At 43.6% G+C, this 19,107-nt stretch overlaps 4 protein-coding genes across 4 annotated transcripts; 1 reads left to right on the top strand and 3 right to left on the bottom strand.

The window, feature by feature from the left end:
* Positions 1-1,719: 1,719 nt before the first annotated feature.
* LOC135627173 (long-chain-alcohol oxidase FAO4A-like) lies at positions 1,720-6,016 on the bottom strand. The gene is made up of 5 exons (XM_065133173.1): positions 5,901-6,016; positions 5,145-5,260; positions 4,707-5,033; positions 4,353-4,622; positions 1,720-3,656 (listed from the first exon to the last, which is right to left on the bottom strand). Exons 3-5 carry the CDS (start codon positions 4,980-4,982, stop codon positions 1,821-1,823), a joined length of 2,382 nt encoding a protein of 793 aa, XP_064989245.1. The 5' UTR covers positions 4,983-5,033; positions 5,145-5,260; positions 5,901-6,016; the 3' UTR covers positions 1,720-1,820.
* A 3,457-nt stretch (positions 6,017-9,473) lies between these two features.
* On the bottom strand, positions 9,474-13,859 carry FSD1A-1 (superoxide dismutase [Fe], chloroplastic). The gene is made up of 8 exons (XM_009386480.3): positions 13,638-13,859; positions 13,488-13,565; positions 13,171-13,359; positions 12,588-12,759; positions 12,364-12,482; positions 10,132-10,158; positions 10,021-10,044; positions 9,474-9,936 (listed from the first exon to the last, which is right to left on the bottom strand). Exons 1-8 carry the CDS (start codon positions 13,722-13,724, stop codon positions 9,727-9,729), a joined length of 906 nt encoding a protein of 301 aa, XP_009384755.2. The 5' UTR covers positions 13,725-13,859; the 3' UTR covers positions 9,474-9,726.
* Positions 13,860-15,784: 1,925 nt separating this feature from the next.
* LOC135626844 (UDP-glycosyltransferase 73C4-like) lies at positions 15,785-17,844 on the top strand. The gene has a single exon (XM_065132574.1). The coding sequence runs from the start codon at positions 16,244-16,246 to the stop codon at positions 17,687-17,689; it is 1,446 nt and encodes a 481-aa protein (XP_064988646.1). The 5' UTR covers positions 15,785-16,243; the 3' UTR covers positions 17,690-17,844.
* Positions 17,845-18,002: 158 nt separating this feature from the next.
* Positions 18,003-19,095, bottom strand: LOC103972217 (uncharacterized). The gene is made up of 2 exons (XM_009386478.3): positions 18,965-19,095; positions 18,003-18,796 (listed from the first exon to the last, which is right to left on the bottom strand). The coding sequence occupies exon 2, from the start codon at positions 18,752-18,754 to the stop codon at positions 18,071-18,073; it is 684 nt and encodes a 227-aa protein (XP_009384753.2). The 5' UTR covers positions 18,755-18,796; positions 18,965-19,095; the 3' UTR covers positions 18,003-18,070.
* Between the last annotated feature and the right edge of the window lie 12 nt (positions 19,096-19,107).

The following is a 19,107-nucleotide window of genomic DNA, read 5'->3' as shown; positions in this document are numbered from 1 at the left end:
CTGAGATGTGTTCTTGTTTTTGGCTGTATCTAAATGGAACATCAAACTGTACCATGAAAGTAGCATCTAGAAAACTGTCGACAGGTTCATCTTATGACACATCGAAAACCAAATATTAACCTTTTCAATTTGCTAGTGAAGATGTTATATTGAATCAAGTGGTATTAACTTTGTTTAATAATCATCATTCCGATCTTTAGAAATCACACGACTAAGAAATGCAAAAAAAACTTGCGCAGAAACCTATATACAGTGCAAAAGCCAAATAATTTCAGAAAAATATCATATCAACCATAAACACAACTTTCGATCGAGTAATCCTTCGTTAAGTCACCATAAATACCACATCCAACCAGCGCATTGACAGTGAATGCACATTATGTGTTGGGCATGACAGGCTTCTATACATTAATTACGATAATTGAAGGATAATGACTCTTCTAAATAGGACATAAGTTGATAATAATCTTTAGTATGATCTTATCAAGATGTAACCCTTCATAATATCTCATTTATCAAATTATGAAATCAAATAGAGATTGTGGGTAATATCAATCATTTTATATCTTCTACCTAAACCGAACTCTATATCTACTAAACAAATTTGATGTAATCCATATAAGTATGATATTGCTATTTTTTTTTCTTCTTGTCCTCTTTTTTTATTTTTTTCTCAATATCAAGAGGATGACGAGCGAGATCTCGAGAGACGTTCGTAAGGATGAAATAAGGGATTACGAGAAAATAAAATAAAATTGATAATATGAGAATCATAAATAGTAAAATAATATTTTTTTATTCTTTAATATTAATAATAAAGAGATTATCAATAGTAAAAAAATTATAAATAGCAAGCTTCTTATAACTATCTCTCAACATTAAATTAAAAAAAATATTGCCCCATGCCGGGCCGCCCTCGCCACCCGCCGACGTCGCGGGCGGGCCGGTCGGTGTGCTTAATGCGTCAAACAATAATGCGAAGTTGCCAAGTATATGTCTACACACGTGTGAGGTGAAAGGGCTTCCAAACAAGAAACCCAATAAAGCCCTAGCAAGCACAGTATGTGTCTTTCTCAACTTATTTCACTTTCACATGATGATTTTGATTTTTTTTTTTATCAGACAAACCTCTCACTATAATTTTTTTTATGAAACAGCAGAAAAGAAAATTGAAGAAAAGGAGAGGACCAATTTAGTTTATCATATATTAAAAAAATGATTATTTTAGGGATTACTTTACATGTGTAATTTATTACATGGTAACATCTAGAATATTTTAATTTAATTTTCTAGATTAAGAAACTAATGTAAAAAATTAAAAGAAATCAAATTATGATTATGATTAAAAAATATAAATTCTGATTGAAGATGTTGTAGAGCTTTTAGGTCCATCAACAAAATAAAATGAACAAAAGAGAAGAAGATTATTTTTCAATTGAAATCAAGAATATTATTTCTTCAAATTTTATTAATATGATATTTGTATTTCTATGTTTCTTTTTTCTTATCTTTAGTATCTTAATAATTAGTTATCTTTAGTATATAATGTAATTAATTATCTTTAGTATCTCGGTTCCATATTTTAAAAAGTTACATTCCGATTCTTATATTTATGAAAGTAAAATATTTAATTTTATTTTTTCTTACAGTATCGATTCTATAGATAGAAATACTACGTGTGCTCAATGATAAACTGAAGAGAGGTGGAATCAGTATGTGTTCAGTGATAAATTCTATGATATTTTTAGATTATTCGAGATGATATGTAATTAGCCGAAATAATCCTTACAGGATACATAATTACGGTAATATCCTCTGTATCAGTTCTTGTGATTATTCTCGCGCTTCGTCCTCCTCCTCAGCTCCTCCAGAACCGAGTGCGCGGTGCAGTAGGCGATCGCCTGCACGGTGACCATGGGGTTCACCCCGAGCGCCGTGGGGAGCACGCTGGCGTCCGCCACGAACAGCCCCTCCACCTCCCACGTCTCCCCCCGGGAGTTCACGGCCGACGTCCTCGGATGTATACCCATCCGGCAGCTCCCCATCTGGTGAGCCGAGTAGACCGGCGTCGACAGATCCATCAGATCTTTCCCGCTTGTCGCTTTCACGAACCTCTCGAACTGGTGCGAGCTCGCCGACCTGACGTTTAGCCGGTCGCCATGGCAGTGCTGCGTCCCGATCTCCTCTGCCCCTGCGGCTGCCATGATACGCAGGATCTTCTCCAGTCCCCTCTGAAGGTTCTTCTCGTCCGCCGCCCCCAAGCGATACCGGATGCATCCCGATGCGTCCACCGTGCCGGACCCTCTGTCCCTGGCCAGGGCAAATATGTGGGTGGTGCGCGAGAACCGCGCCATCCTGTCCTTGTAGTCGGCACCGGACAACCACGGGGTGGCCACTGAGAACAACCCCGGGTGCAGTGCCGGCGTCTGGATCACCGCGCCGTACCCGGACGACGCGAAGTTGGAAACGACCGTCGACATCGTCGTGAGGATCGCGCCTTCGTAACTGGTGATCTTCTCCTGGTTCTCTTTGCTCGGCTGCCACCTCGAATCGGACTCGGGGAAGTAGCCCCACGACATCACCACCGGATGGAGGTGGAGGTGCCTCCCGATGTTTGCATTCCGAAGGCCACTCTTCTTCAGTAGCACCGGCGTGTTGAGTGCCCCGCATGCGACGACGGTCACCTTGGACCTGATGATGCACCTTTCCTTCTTCCCCCTCCAGCCATCCCTGAACTCGAAGACGACCCCGGCGGCGACGTTCTTGTTCCTTCCCGCGTCCGCGTGCAGAACCCTGAGGGCTCTGCTACCCGGAATGATCACGCCGTTTCCTGACTCAGCCATGTCAACGAGCCACGTCTCAGACGTCCCTTTCTTGCTCCCGTCCCTGCACCCGAAGCAACACCAGCCGCAGTCGTGGTCGGGCGGCGCGTTCTGCCCAACCGTTTGCACCGGGTATCCGAGCTCGGCGCACCCCCTCCGAAGGACGGCGTTGGCGAGGCTCTCGTGGCGGACTTCGCACTGGACGCCCATGCGACCACTTACGGCATCCAAGGCCTCAGCGTAGACGTCGCTGTCGAAGAGCTCCAGCCCGTGCTCATGCCGCCACTCGGATATCACGTGGTCCGGGGTGCGAATGGACGCCGACCAATTGACCGCCGAACCGCCACCGACGGTGGAGCCAGAGAGGACGAACACTCCCAAGTCCTCGGTGGTGAGGACGCCGCAGCCCTCGTACATGTGATCCAGAGTGTGGCGCTCGAGCAGGGTGAGATTGGTCCGGGCGTGGTAGCCACCTTTCTCCAGGACGACGACCTTAAAGCCAGCCTTGGCGAGGACTCCAGCGACCACCCCGCCGCCGGACCCTGATCCAACGACCACAGCGTCGCAGTAGATGGTAGGAAGGGGTTTGCTCTTCAAGCCGTCAGGTTGGCTTTGGGAGGTGACGAGGGAGAGGCCAGCTCTGGACAGGGACGTGCAGAGGACATCCTTTGGGCCCGCCATGTGTACCAGTGCCTTGTAGAGCGGCCCGTATCGTGCTCCCTCCTCCTCCTCCTCCTCCTCCTCCTCCTCCGAGCTGCTCTTAATTGCCCGCTTAGGATCGGGCCCGACGTAGCCAATCGCCTCCCAAGCGGGGTTCTCATTCTTCTCGTTCAGCTGCCCATGATCATCTGGAGTTAGATCTTGTAATGGTAAATAACAGTGGAACTTTTGTCATTATGAGATTTGTTTCATATACGGTATAAATCATAGAGAGATATTTTAAGCCAAATCTCAACTCAAGGAACTTGTATCCGACTCGATGCAGAATAATGAGCAGTACTGTTCTGATGTCGAACACAACAAAAAAAAGGGTTTTATTTTTTATATTAAAGAAAGAAGAAAGGATATATTATTTTGGAATTTTCTGAGCAAATTAAGAAGAAAATGATGTTGGAGAAATAATAAATGAGAATGGGATGATAAGAATGCTTACGTTACATTCTATACATAATTCGATTCAATACATTTTTGACGAAATAACCTTTTATCCACACGTATATTTGATCGACTACTAAAAGAAGCAAGTTAGTGCACGAGGCATTTAGTGCACTGTTGGAAGGTCAACGTCGAGCTGAATCTGAAAGGATGACCATTTTACTTTGGATCCTTTAAAGTCAACTTTGTTTTTGGGTCCTTATAGAAAGATCTCTTAAAACCTAATAATGTTTGTAAATCAATATCAACCTGATGTGCGCCCTGCAGCTGCGCACTGTGCTTAGTTACCGTGCCCAACCATCTCAATGTGTTTTGTGGAGCTAATTCCGACCGCCAGAGCGGCAATGTGACAGAGCGATGATAAGAAGCGCTCACCTGGGTGAAGTAGAAGAGGACGACGAGAGCCTTGAAGCCCTTGTACAACACCCGAAGCAAGAAGATGCAGCTCATGGACCACGACCGGATGATCTTCTCCCGCCGCGCCGCCTCCACTTCCGGGAAGCTCCGGAAGAAAGGGAAACGGCAGGAGAGGCTGTTCGTGCCGCAGAGGATGAACGTGCCGAACCACGTCGATAGAAGCCACAGCGCGAGCCTCAGCTGCCACAGCCGAGGATGTTGGAGCCTCTCGGATAAGTACCCTCCCAACTGCACACGGTGAACGTTCGTTATTGGTCGGTGGCTAACCAGCAACTACCAAAAGCTGAATTGTTGAACCAGTGGTGGCCGTACAACTTCCGGTGTTCCGATCATGGACGCGGAGTTAGCGTAGTAGGTTCGGAGGGACTGGTGGGGAGCGTGGGGGACATGGATGGAGGGGAGGAAGGCGTCGCATACGGCCGCGAGGGAGTCCTTTTCTCGGCTGCTGAGGCGGTTTACTGGCGCCGCATCCGGTCCGCCCCGCGACGGCCAGGACTCCCCGGCCTCCAAGTCCTTCACGGCTCCCGTAAGGGAGGCTTCGTCGGCGACCGTGGTTCGATTCACTCGAACTTCGTGCTCTCGACCCATTGCTTCTTCGCCTCCTCTTCTTTTTGGTTCCCAAGGTTGCACACACAGGCCCTATGAAGAAGAAGAAGAAGAAGAAGAAGAAGAAGAAGAAGAAGAAGTTGACGATAGATGCATGAGAAGTGCAACAAGATGGATGTATAAAAGCCTCGTCGATCGCCTCACCGGTGAACATTAATTTGGCTTGCCCACTCCCTCTACCAAAGTCAGACTCTTCACAAACGACACAATGGAAATGCTTAAGAGGTGCAGATAGTGAGGTGGGCATAAGCTCGCTGGTCCTGCCGATAAGTTGTATACACGTGAGAGATTCAACATACACAAAAAAAAGCTTCTAGCATTAAAATCCATTTAATATTTAATCGACTATTTATTTTCTCACTCTAAGAAATTTTGCCAAGTGCTAATGGACAACATTGACTTTTTCAACTCTCTAACCAATGTAGATTTTTTCTTATTTATTTATTATATTAATTGCTCTATGTAGATTTGAATATGATGAGATCTATCAAAAACTATGCAATATGCTCTTATATACAGTTGAATATGAGATCCATCAACTTTGGAATAGTATCCTAATTACCAGAATATTTCAATAGAAACAATATAAGATTAACTTGAATAAAATCTTTTTTTTTCTTTGGGGGAGGGAAAAAAAAGTGGACAAAAAAAGCCAGAATTGGAGACTTGATCGAATAATTTGAATCTTAAAAATGATCTAAATACCTTCTACCATATATTATCAAATATATCTATTCTTAAAGAATAAAATTTTATTATAAATATGTTATTCTTTGTTCTTATTGCTTTTAAAATTAAATTATAGGATTTATTATTATTCTCTAAAAAAACCTACTAATTGACTCCTCGATTCAATTAGGCAATCTAAATAACATTAAAGGGGGAGCGTTAACCGTTTACATCGATGCTCGGAGGTCGAGATGGGATGTGATCGTCGAAGGGCCTACCACCGACGAAGCTTTGCGAAAGTTGCTCTCGAGAGTGAATTGCTTGTTTCTCCGAGCCAATCAGTCATCTAAACCCTTTCTTGTCAATCCTTTTGCCCCCTTCTTTCCATCCAGAAAACTCAACCACCGTCCTTCACCAACTCGAAGAGGCCGGGAAGAGAGCAGCAGCTGCCGAGCGCAGATTAATGGAGAGACAGAGACAGCGAGAAAAAGTAGGATTTGCGAACCAATTACAGACGATGATTGACCAAACTTGCGTTGGATCTGCAAACATAGATTAACAAGTGTTTCATCGTCGAAACTAAAAACACCACCTTATTCTTTTTGAGATTGGAAGTTGAGCCACGTAAAACACCACCTTCCATAAATTGGCTGCTTCAAACGACGGCAGCCCGCCCGGTCCGGTCGATGGCGGAAGTCCCACAGTCAACAGTGGAGACAAAAACTTTGGCCTAGAGGTCCAGGTGAGGGAGACAGCATTTAGCCTGCAGTCTCCGGCGGACGTCTCGTCATCATGCAATAAAAGAACATCGACTTTTGTGCCAAGGTGTGAGAGATTGCCACCACGGCTGCCGCACCATAAGAAAGCTGACAGCGAACAGTTCGACTCTTAAAGTTGCTAGCTCGGGTGGCCAGGACAGATGGACCCACCTCGAGAGTGATTGGTTCATCGGTCGATGGTGGCGAGCTTCGGAGATTCAACGGAGCAGTTCGTCGGTAGGCTGTGATAACATCTGTTGAGATGTAGCAATTCCACGGCGTTGCAGATACTCTTCGATTCCATTCGATCGTACGAAGACTTAAAGTCATTCATTTCTGATTTCAAGATAACAAATCTACCGAAACATCTCATGATTTGATTGGATTGTAGAAAGAGGAAGTGTTAATTGCGCCAGCCAGTTGCTGCCACACGGTATCCGAATCACATCTCTGACTATTCCAGACTCTGTTGGGTGGGCACGGCGTAGCCAGACGTCGACCGACGACATAAAGCTTAAGTGGACACCATAACGTACATGCAAACGCCTGGTTCATCGCTGTGCCACGCGATTAAGCACCGTAGCTAAATCTACAGTTAGTGCTGTGCACAGGTTTGAATATTCTGAATCGACAAGTGTTGTAGCCAACCACGAGCTTGCAGAAGCATTGCCGTCGTGGCCGACGTCAGCTGGATTCCAGAGGTCGTGTAGGCGATACCTACGCAACGGTGGTGATGATTGCACCTCATGCAAGTGGCAACGGATGATGATTGAGGCGTGGCGACGACCTGCGCATATTCTTTAGAAATTATTTTTTTTAATTATAAAATTTATTAATTAAATTTATTTTAATCAAATATTTTGATCGGATTTCATCATAATTATATTTTAAATATTTAATTGAATTTAAATTCGATCAATTGATTTAATTTTGATTTAATTTAAAGTTTTAATTAAATTCGAAGAAAGTCAAATTTTGATTAATTTTAATTTTGATTGATTTAATTGGATTGATGTTTAATCATTTTTGAGCCTGCTCAATTAAACATGATTAATTAGTATAAAGGTTTAATAAATATTAAAAAAATATAAATTATAATTTTTTTATAGTTTTTATATGATTTATTAATTAAATTTTATATATTATAAATAAAAATCTAATTATTATTGTATTAGTCTTGTAGTAATCAAAGTAACTTGGATCAATAATTTATAAAATTATATTAAAAAATTAATCTTAAATAATATTAAAAAATATTCATAATGATACACTTGATTAGAAGATTTAGATAATTTTAAAGAAAAATCTACTTTCTAATTATGTGATAGGGTAGGATGATATTGATTTGCATATTCTTATAGTTCAGAATCGTGTACCCAAAAGTAATAAATTATTTTACGATGATAACATCAGTTCTACATGAATATTTTTTGTGTGAACATGGATATGCTAATATTTCACCTAAAAATAAAATATAAATTAATATTAATAGTTCAATATTATTTGAAAAAACTCAAAATATTAATATTATATTATTGCAATAGTACTTCCTTCATTATTTTTTGGTAAATATCCTTATATTTTTTAGATTAAATTATTATAAATGACTTGAAAATAAATAATTTACATTGGGTGAATTAGATCTTGATTAAATTAGTTGAAAGAATCACCAACTTAAGGGCTAATTACATACTACCTCCTCTGATTAATTACCTTTAATATCTTGATCCCTACACTTAAAAAAGTTTTATTGGCATCTATCTATATAATTATAAAAGTAAAATATATATGTCTATTTAACCTAACATTGTTGTTTTTATCAACGAAAATATTAAAAAAAAGAGTAAAAAGATAATTTTAATGTTTTAGCTAGTGGTGGCGGACGATGACATCACTAGGAGCTGTGGATGACTATTATGGATGAGACGAGCAACAATAAGAGGTGAGAGTTGCTTTGCAGCTACGTTGACATTGACGCAATTATCAAGCAATCCTTTTGCCACACTACATCTGTATTAGCATCAATGTGGTTGTCGAGTAATGAAGGGACTATCAATGCGACTGTCAAGCAGCATCGCTTTGAGTTGTACCACTTAGCATTTACATCGATGACTCTTTCGCTACTCAATATCTGTTGTAGAAAAATATGTATAGCGAAAGAATAGAAAAAATAAAAACTCAAATTTATCAAAAAGATGTTCATCGTCGTATTGATGCACAAAATATGTAAAAATCGAAAACTACATATCAAAAAGATAATTATATTTTACCTAGGGATGGCGGTTGGGGATGAGAATTCTTTTGTACATTTATTTTGGATCGTCGAACAATTTGAAATCGAGTGCTGTTCATAGGGTTTGATCGATCATTCTACATTGTAATCTTGTTTTCTCATTTTATTAGTCTATTTTATTTCTCATACTCTCTGAACAATCTATCATGCTACCTAACTTGATATCTTAGATTTACGTCGTCTTTCTTATGACCTTTAAAGTGCTTTGTCTGGATAGGGGCATCACAGAGCCAATTTGATTTGTCTCATTCCTTAAGACCTTGTTGATATCTTAGATTTATTTTATCGTTTTGTTTTCAAACTCTTTTGCAACTTAGAAACCTTTAAACATTCCTACTAACTAAAGTATGATAGAGAAGTTGTCGGAGATACCTTACTGTCTTATTCTATCTTACAAGAAACCTCTCGGTCGAAGAAACCAATCCCGTGATCATCGACTCCATCAAGCAAAGAACTACAAACCCAATCAAATGATCTCACATCAATGGACCACTCACTTCTAATCATCTAGAAAGATCACCTCACTTGTCAAATTAAATAGACATTATTTTGGCCGTTAATTTGGCCTCCAAAGAGAAGGTGATAACGACGATTGAAAATATTCATGTATGAAATTATATATATATATATATATATAAAAGATTTAGAGAATAATTTCATATCGCTAAGAATTGAAAGAATCCGATTATGTATACTTGGTTAAATTGGTATTTGACCTGCTAACCTTGACCAATTTGACTGAAACTAATCATCTTAAATTTCCAACACAAACTAAAACTTCCATTAACCAAATGGCAAATAGAACCACAACCAGAGCTGCCAATATCATATGGATACATGTATGCTTTCTTCAATTACATAGTCGCGTGCACTCCTGAGACTAGCTCATTAATATACTTGCTAAACCAGCTAGAAGTTCAATCCCAACAAAAAATGGTACGTGCAGCACCACACTCAAGGTAAATTTCCTACAGTTTCACATCACATTATCTGCAAAATTATGTTTTCATTCAGCCTCCGAATCATCGGTATCACTATCCAGGTACATCTCCACCGCTTCACTGTGGGTAACCGCTGCATCGTCTTCTTGTCTTCTTGTTTCATCTTCTCGGGCTCTCTCAGCTTCTCGCTCTATTGCAACATCAAGCCTATCGCTGACCACCTCCCATGAAACGAGTTTTTCCAAAAAGATGGAAACATAATCAGCTCTTCGATTCTGCAGAACAAATGCTCTCAAATGTGATGCTGTTCACGTTTATTCCAAGTGCGCATGCATAAACCAGAGTTTATGGGAACTGACCTCGTAATCAAGATAGTAAGCGTGCTGTGTGGCCAAACAAAATTTGCATCAGGGTCAAGTTACAAAGCAATCTGGAAAGGTTAAAGTAAAATAATTCATAGAAGAATTTACCTCCCAGACATCGATGGCAAGGAGTGGCTGCAACAAGACAACAATTTCTGGTTAGAACTGAACTAATCAGTAGAGATTACATAATATGAATTACAATAAGGTAAACAGAGAACCAAAGTTGTCACAAATATAATTTGAATATGGATAGAAATATCATCTTACTGACACAGTGACTTAATGATGCAGATCTAGCCAAATGCCTAAAAATTTAAAAACGATCAAGATGTGGTGTTAATAATCACAGGGGCTGTGATACCAATCATAATGATGTATGGTTAACCTACCGGTTCAATAGTTTGTATTCAATTAGAGTGATCTAATTAAACTACCAGCTCAACAATTTGTAAAACATGAAGCTTGTCTGTAATGCTTAAAGACCAAGTTATTAAACGAAGGCAAGTTCACCCATACTGAAGAACCCATTCTTTCTTCTTAATGCTAGATTCGATGAACAAGTTTGGTTTGCAACTAAAGGAATCATTTCTGCAGCACAAGAAAGTTGGATCAGGATATCAAGAATCTAAATTCCTCCTAGTTATTATTATTGTATCCACTAACAGTCAAATATTTCAAGCAAATCTTGTACTTCCTAAAAAGATTCAAAAAGATTATATTTAATTCTAACACAGAGTTCTTTAAAGAGATACATACAATTAATAGGGCATAGCAATATAGATATGAATATACATGCAATCATTTATAGTTTTCCTTTCAATTTTTTTTTTTTTGTCAATTTGATTTTGTACGAGATCTATCACGCTATCTTTGCCTTTTGATAAGTCCAAATATCAAAATCCTAGTTGCCAATCTATAAGAAAAGAGAAAAAAGAAAACAGATTTGGTGTAATTTTATTTATACTTCCGTACAACAAGCCAAACGCTAGAAAAACACAAACTTAAGTTAACAGAGGAGAAATGACAATGTGCGTCGGATATCCAATGTGTATTATCATTCTCGAAATAAACACAGTCAAACAAGAAACTGGTGGCAGATCTAAATGGGGAAAAAATGATGTTTTGTTAAACCCTAGATTCATGGTTCCAGTGATCCCAACCCTGCTACATACGTAAACTTATATCATGATCAAGGATTCAAATTTTGAATCGTACCACCCGTACCGGGCGGTACATACCAGTCTGCCCACTACCAGGCAATACGCTCGATAAAGCCCCGTATCAGACGATACGGGGTTGTATTGGGCGGTAACGATCGAAATTTCGATCGTTACCACCCGGTACAAATTTCGACCGTTACCGCACGATACACATCGACAAGGTATAAGTCAAATTTATGTACGGAAGGGGAAGAGCAAGGCAGTGGATAAATTCGAGTAGATGCGATAGAGCCTACACAATGTAGACACAGAACAAAACTCATCGTATTTACAACCGTTGTATTATGGAGAATCTTACGACTAGCAACAGTAAGATGATAGTTGGTAATACTTCTCCGAGCAACACTATGATACGGAGCAGGAGATCAGTAGCAAAAGTAGAAGCTCAGACATTCACCGATACATACCTCAAGAGTCGCCTCAAACACATGTGATTCATGATGATCAACCTACGATTATCATCACATTGATGCACCAATAGCATATGGTGTATCAATAGATTATGTCGTGGGATCAATTTCAGGATTGGGTTTAACAAACATATCGAGGACCTCGATCCACCATCCGTGGAGGCTTATCGTTCGTTTTGGTGGTAGAATCAGCAATTGGGTATATCTACATATATGATTATTTAATTCATTTGAATTTTCAAGTCTATATTGTAACAAAATAATCTAATAATTCAAATAATTTTCTATAGATAATTGAATATTAACAGAAGGACAATTCGTAATTGATCGAAATTGTGAACCTTGCACAAGGCTATTCCTTAAAGCCTGAAAAAAATATGTGACACTATTCTTACCTAATTTACATTGATTTTGCTAAACATATACTAAATGTATATTTATTTCTAACTTAAAAACTCTATCCTAACTTTTTTTTTCTTTTTTTAAGTACTTTCAGAAGATTTTACGTCTAAATTAGGCGTACCGCTCGATACACTGTACCATAATTCCAAAATGGTACGAAATTCCAAATCTTGATCATGATTATCTCAACAAATAACATTTTATAGAAATAATATTGTATACAGTGGGTAATTCACAAGAACAATTGTAAAATTGTTAAGTCACATAAAACCAAAATGAAAATTTTAATTGGAGATAACACTTACAGAGTAATCCCAAACGATAGGATTCACTGCATTTGGAGACTTTAGCACAACAAGCTTGTTGTCCTTTTCTGAAGGACATGGATTAACAGCATTCCCAACATCTAATCTGTTTGCCTTGTCTGATATAGAAAAAAGCAGGAAGATAAAATCCAATTAAAACCACATTTTTCTTAAATTAATTTTTAGCAGCAGTGCCCTCAGAGATAGAGCAGGTCATGACTTACAGACAAGCCAAGCCCACCCAGAACCAAATTGTGTCAGTGCAGCTCTTTTAAATTCTTCCAACATTCTATCAAATGAACCAAAGTCCCTCTCGATGAGTTCCATAAGCCTTCCAGATGGTCGTCCTCCACCGCCTGGCTTGATGGATTGCCAGAAAAAATCATGATTCCAAACCTAGCAGTAGCACATCCAGAAAGCAAATGAATCACAAACAGCAAGAATGTAAAAGAAAGATAGTGCCAAACATCACTCAATTTGAGTCCTTACAGTTATTTGACACAAGACCTGGACGTCCTACCTAAGCCATTCTAAATTATTCAACAGTGCAAGCTAGAAGAGGCAAACTCACAAGCACATTGCGCGCACCAAAGAATGTTCTACTAGAAATGCACAACAGCAGGGTACCACAGCCAGTAATTGAATCAGATTGACTAATTCACACGCAACACGGACACAAGTGTAAGCGTGATGCATTTAATTTTGTTTTCTTGGAATGGCAAGCAAAAAGACGCCGAGACGGCTGGAAAGAAGATAAAGACAAGAAGTAGGAGTCTCCAGGGTGTCAGGATGATTGGTTACTGTTACCTGGGCGGCATGGACGAAGAGAGGGAGGGGGTTGCCCTTGTTGTAGGAGACGACGACGATCTCGTCCAGTCCCATTCCGTCCAGGTCCGTCCCCGCGATAAGATTGTTGAGGGAGGCAACATGGGCACGGTGATGCCTTCCCCAGTGGTATTCCAACGTCTCGCGGCTCATGTGTGGCTCCAAAGAGCTCTGTGCCCACCACCACCAGATGAGAAAAGAATGAGCCATCATGCCGGACAGACAGAGGAGGAGGTAGAATTCAAATGCGCTACGGCAAAATCATATTTTGCTATTGCGTGGTAACTAGTCAGATTTACCAAGGAGTAGGGAGGAGGCTTCAGTTCCAATTGGGCGGCGATTCGTGCACACCGAGGAAGGCGTCGGCCGCCTTCCCTCTGCCACGAGAACTGGTAAGGTCAGAACAAGAAGAAGAAAGGAAGGAGTGTGAGAAGGAAGGAGTCGCAAACCTTAATCTTCGACCACCGGAATGACAGTGGCGGCGGCGGCAAGCTCGCCCTCACTCCTCCACAACAAGAAAGAGTGTGATGCTGCATGCTTCTTTCAGCTTTCCCCCTCCGCCGGAGATGCTTTGGGTTATCTCCTCTGGCTTATTTCTTCCTTTCGGGGGGATGGCCGCTGCAGAGGAGATGGACGATCCAACGGTGCCCACCAAATGTGTGATGACGGACACTTGATTTATTATATCAAATAATATAAATGACGAATTCGAATATGAGATCAATAATACCCAATCAATTCAAAATTAATATGTCTTAAACTAATAATTTTTTTATTTTATCTTTTCTAAATTACATTTAATATTATATTTATCTTCCAGAATTTAAAATTTTAGAAAATTGTGCAATGAAAGTATATGACTATAAAAAAAAGTAAATTAAATTTCAGCATAAAAAATAAAACTTCAATCAAAATTAATTATTTATATAATTAATTAAGTAAAGTTTACGGCTCCGCCGCTCTCTCTCTCTCTCTCTCTCTCTCTCTCTCTCTCTCGTTTTGTTCCCTTATTCAAGGTTGTGCTATCGAACACTCCTTTATGCCTGAACGAAAGATTAGATCTTTGAAGGAAACAGAATAAAGGGTGGTTCGAAACCTGCAAAAACATCATCAACCTGAAAGAGACGGAGATCAAATGCGCATCGGAGAAAGGAGAAGGAGCGACGAAAGTGAGGAATCCATGTTGGAGAAGAGGATCACGTGCAGAGGTAATGAGGGTCGAAGCCGGGCCTCTGCACGTGACCTGCTTCTCCAACAAGGGTCTCCTCACCTAAACAAGACCGTCCACGGACGCCTTCGAAGCATCAGTCGCAAGGGCGGCACCTCCTCTTATACAGTAGCACTACACAGGGGGAGAGGAGGAGGGAATGGAGTATAGGAATGGATCTGGCAATGGGAGAAACGTATGGAGCATGGAATGGGGAGGCCCCTCCGCCAGTCTCAGTGTTGGGCCTGCAATGCCAAAGCACAGAATCCTCCTCCTCCTCCTCCTCCTCCTCCTCCTCCTCCTCCTCCTCTCGCTCCTTCCCTGACGTTGTTCGTTTCTCTACAAACGTACAACCATGGCAAGGCAACCCACCTAATTATTGGAAGATTAATGATGGTGTTGCATCAATGATAGATATTGAGTGCAAGGAGCCACCCATTTAATGTTCTCTTGTTTCTCTTCACGCCTGGTTGACGCGAGGTGAGGAGTGGGGCTCCATTCGTTAGAGATTCGAGGATAATATGATCGAAATGTGGACAACTCTAAGCCTTCATATTTGCTTTGCTCCTATTAATCCATGTATCATCATGCTATCCATATCAATACAATTCACTAAGAACGACAATCCATCGTAGGATAACGAGGACAAAGATTACTTGGTAAACATCACCGGCAACAAGCACACGCAATATGGTAGCAGCTTCCAACCACATGAGATTGTGCAAACAACAACGAATGGGACACGATGAGAAGGAAAAGTCCAAAGTAAGAGCAACCTTAGTCAGCTAAGCAACATCCTATGTTGTTGTTGTCCGTTTAAACGTACGTCAAAGCGTGTCATCGCTTTCGTAAATTCTATTTTAACCACATTTAATTGGCCGTGTTATTTTGTTGCAACATCAACTTCATCTACAAGTTCGTAATCCCCGTTTCCCTTACATCAACATGATTATGGTAGATCACCAGCTATTCCATGGATCCAGCTTGATGGAATCTTCATTGACATGATGGGCCGGGCTGGCCCAATGTTGGTTGGGTATCCTTTTTGACTCAAACCTAATGATTAGTTGGTAGAGCGCCGCATAATTTATATTATGTTGATCTAATGTGCAGTAAATAACGTCGCATCTCCGAGCTTTAATTCATTTTTTGTTCTTCATGCCCTTTGGGCCCCACTCTGTGGACTTCTCGTATCCTAAGAAAATGTCGCGTGGGGTCAACAGAGCTGCCTAATTTGACACGTCACTAATGGAAAGTTCGCTCCGTGTCCTCCCAGACATGGAGCCCACACGTCACGTCAGTAGTGCCCTGTGTGGCCCACTTCGCAGGAGCCAGAACTCTGGGCAGAGAAGAAGCGTTGACGTGTGCACCGGAGTGTCGCCGGAAGCGTGTGGGGCAAGCAGTTCTACTAAGCTTTTCTTGCAGTAGGTAGAATGCATTAGCGCGTTGCAGCTTTTCCTACGCACGCCACCCCCTACGTAGACATGCCCGATCGAGCTCGATATCCTCGCCAGTCGCTGTTGCTGCCAAGTCGGTCGGTGGAGGTAGAGACCACAAAACTTGAACATGAAGGAGTTGACTACGAAGTCGTCTTCGCTAGGGAAGAAGAATGGCATCTGAGAATGGAATCTCGGTGGTCCAAATGCCCCAAGCATCACCGCCGGCTTGTAAGACGAAACGCTTCTGCGAGCGCAATCCAATTCAGCTTCTTCCTCCTCCTGTAAAGATCGTGGCAGCACTTCGCTTGCTATTAGATCTCTCTCTATATATACGTATCTCAAATCCTCTGCTTCAGCTTCAATCGTCAACCCTGACCAGCTACATATAGCTAAAGTAAGACGGTCATCCATGGACGAGATCTTGGTGGTGCCGTTCCCGCACGCGGGGCACATCTTCCCGGCCACCCAACTCAGCGCTCACCTGGCCCGCCGCAATTACAAGGTCACCCTCCTCCTCCCCTCCTCCTCCTCCGCCTCCTCTCCTCCCCACCCTCTCGTCCGAATCGTTGACTTCTCCCTTCCCCCCACTAACCGCATCCAGCCCCAGCTCCTGGAGGACACCCTCCACGACCTCCTCGCCGGATTCTTCCAGCATTTCGGCTTAGAACGCCACCACGACGCCTCCTTTCCTTCCTCTCTGCCTCGTAAACCTCCCCTCTGCGTCATCGTCGACGACATGATCAGCGGCCTCATCGACACCTGCGTCCAGCACCGGGTCCCGGTCGTCAGCTTCTTCACTTCCGGCGCCTGCGCGGCCGCTCTCGACCACGCAACCTGGGAACTCTCACCGGAGGACTTCGCCTCTGCTCCCCTCTCCACCGCCGTCACCATCCCGGATCTGCCCGCCGAGATGGCCCTTACTACCTCCGACATCAGCAGCCGGCACCAGCCCTTCGGCGGGCCCGGCAGCGTCGGTGGGCCCCGACGACGGAGGGGGATAGCTGGGGCGGACGGTGCGGTCGCGCTGCTTGTCAACACGTGCGACGAGCTGGAGCGTCCGTTCCTGGATTACGTCGCCAAGAAGGCGGGGAAGCCAACGTGGGGCGTGGGCCCGCTGCTGCCGGACCAGTTCTGGGCGGCGGCCGGACCGGTGCGAGATGGCGAGGTCCGATCGGGACACGAGTTCGGCGTCGACGAGAAGGAGCTGGTGGAGTGGTTGGACGCGAAGCCGCCGAGGTCGGTGATCTACGTCTCGTTCGGGTCACTGGTGAGCCCCGCGGACGACGAGCTTTCCCAGCTCGCGGCCGCTCTGGACGAGTCGAACCGACCCTTCCTCTGGGTCATGCAGACCAAGTCGAGGAAGTTTGACCCGGCGGGGCAACCGATAGAGGCCACCGGCGACAGTGGTAACGGCTTCTTTTCCGCAGAGGCGGTGGCGAGGCGAACCGAGGGGAGGGGGCGGGGGATGGTGATCCGGGGGTGGGCGCCGCAGCTGCTGATCCTGGGCCACCCGTCGGTAGGGGGTTTCGTGAGCCATTGCGGGTGGAACTCTACGGTGGAGGCGCTGGTGTGTGGGGTGCCGATGTTAACGTGGCCGGTGCGAGGGGATCAGCACCACAACGCTAAGCTGGTGGTGCGCCGCCTGGGGACCGGATGCGCGATCCGCAACTCCGAGAACTGCAGCTCAGCGGCGGCTTTGACGAAGGAAGACGTGGTGGCGGGGATCGAGAGGGTGATGGTCGACGATGGCATCAGGAAGCGCGCGGCTTCGGTGCGGGCCGTCTTCGCCGGCGGGTTTCCTGAGAGTTCCACCTCTTCCTTGGATGACTTTTTGGCGTCACTCTCGTTAGAGTAGCTGTACTAATTCAGCTTAGAGCAAATCCCTCGGTATCCTTTCCCCATCTCATCATACCTTCAGAGGGCGAGAGGAGGGGAAGTGGGAAGTGTGTCGCGTAGAGATGTCAAAATATCGTTGTGCCTATCGATTGAATGCAAGTCACTTTCTTCTCACAGTTCAGTGCAAAACGGATGGTTCATCTGGATTTTGTAGTGTAGAAATTGGTGAGGCCGAACTGCATTAGGCTATATTTTGGTACATGTATTGACGTTGTCAGGGAGGGACGCAACCAATACAGAAGAGTGCCATCCATATTATGGAGAAAACAACAGACGATAATATGGCGGATGGGTTAATCGATTCAGAGCAATTACAATAGCAACACACTCAAGTAATCGGTCACAGGTGAAAGAAACAGGCTCTCATCTTGTCGACGGCAGCTGGCCAGAGCGGTTCCCTGTTCCTAAAACTAATGGCCGCGCACAGGAGGACGAGGACGAAGACCCAGATCAGGAGGTCCATGACCAACCAGGTATTGGCTTGCGACGACATGAAGGCGAGCACAAGGCTGGAGTAGGCCACGGCGAAGGGCAAGCGAACGAGGCGGGAGGCGACGGGCACACCAATGAGCAGGGCGAGCGTCATGAGCATGGAGTTGCCGAACCCCACCCAGCTTGCCGTCATGAAAATCCAGTACCTCTTGCGGTGCTTGTCGCGCAGGATGGAGTCGCCGGCCTCGTGCCCGTTGCTGTCATCTTGGTAGTACCCGCCCGGGAGATTGGTTCCCAACTGATAGGTGAGCGCGGTTATGAGCGTCGCCACCACCAACAGAGTGTTGCTGTCGTTGTGATCCCAGCCATGGTCCTGCTGCGGCTGCGGCTGTGGCTGTGGCGCTGTCTCTTCTTGGTTCCTTTGCTGGTGTGGCGCGGCGTTGCCCATCTGACCCATCTCAACGTTGATGGGAATCTGCGTCTGCCCAGACATCGGAGATGAAGATGAAGATGATGATTCTGATTCTTCCATAATTAATATAGTTGGATGCTTATCTTCATGGATTGGTAGGCGACGGCCGTAGCGTAACATCGATCTGATGACTTGACTTGGAACCTTCGAAGTACCATCGACCTGATATCAGAGAATATGTAAAAGAAAACGAGGACAAGTTACGGGTAAACCCCTCTTAGAAAGCGCATACGGATGCTTTGAACTCGTCAAGCTTAGTGGTCCTGATGCTCTCTCTAGGCAACATCATTGGGACTATGAATATATACTTGGAGTTGACAGTACACGAACCTGATCACTGGGGTGATATGAACTGTTAATAGGTAGTCAATCTACACTTCCATATGCAAACCATCTATGGTTTATTATCCGTAGCCCTCCAACGGTTCTTGGCTTTGCGACTTCTATGCGAACAAGTTTATTCTATCGCAACA

The sequence above is a fragment of the Musa acuminata genome, chromosome BXJ2-11 (genome assembly GCF_036884655.1).
Source record: "Musa acuminata AAA Group cultivar baxijiao chromosome BXJ2-11, Cavendish_Baxijiao_AAA, whole genome shotgun sequence".
Classification (NCBI taxonomy): domain Eukaryota; kingdom Viridiplantae; phylum Streptophyta; class Magnoliopsida; order Zingiberales; family Musaceae; genus Musa; species Musa acuminata.
This window is presented reverse-complemented; position numbering and strand designations above follow the sequence as displayed.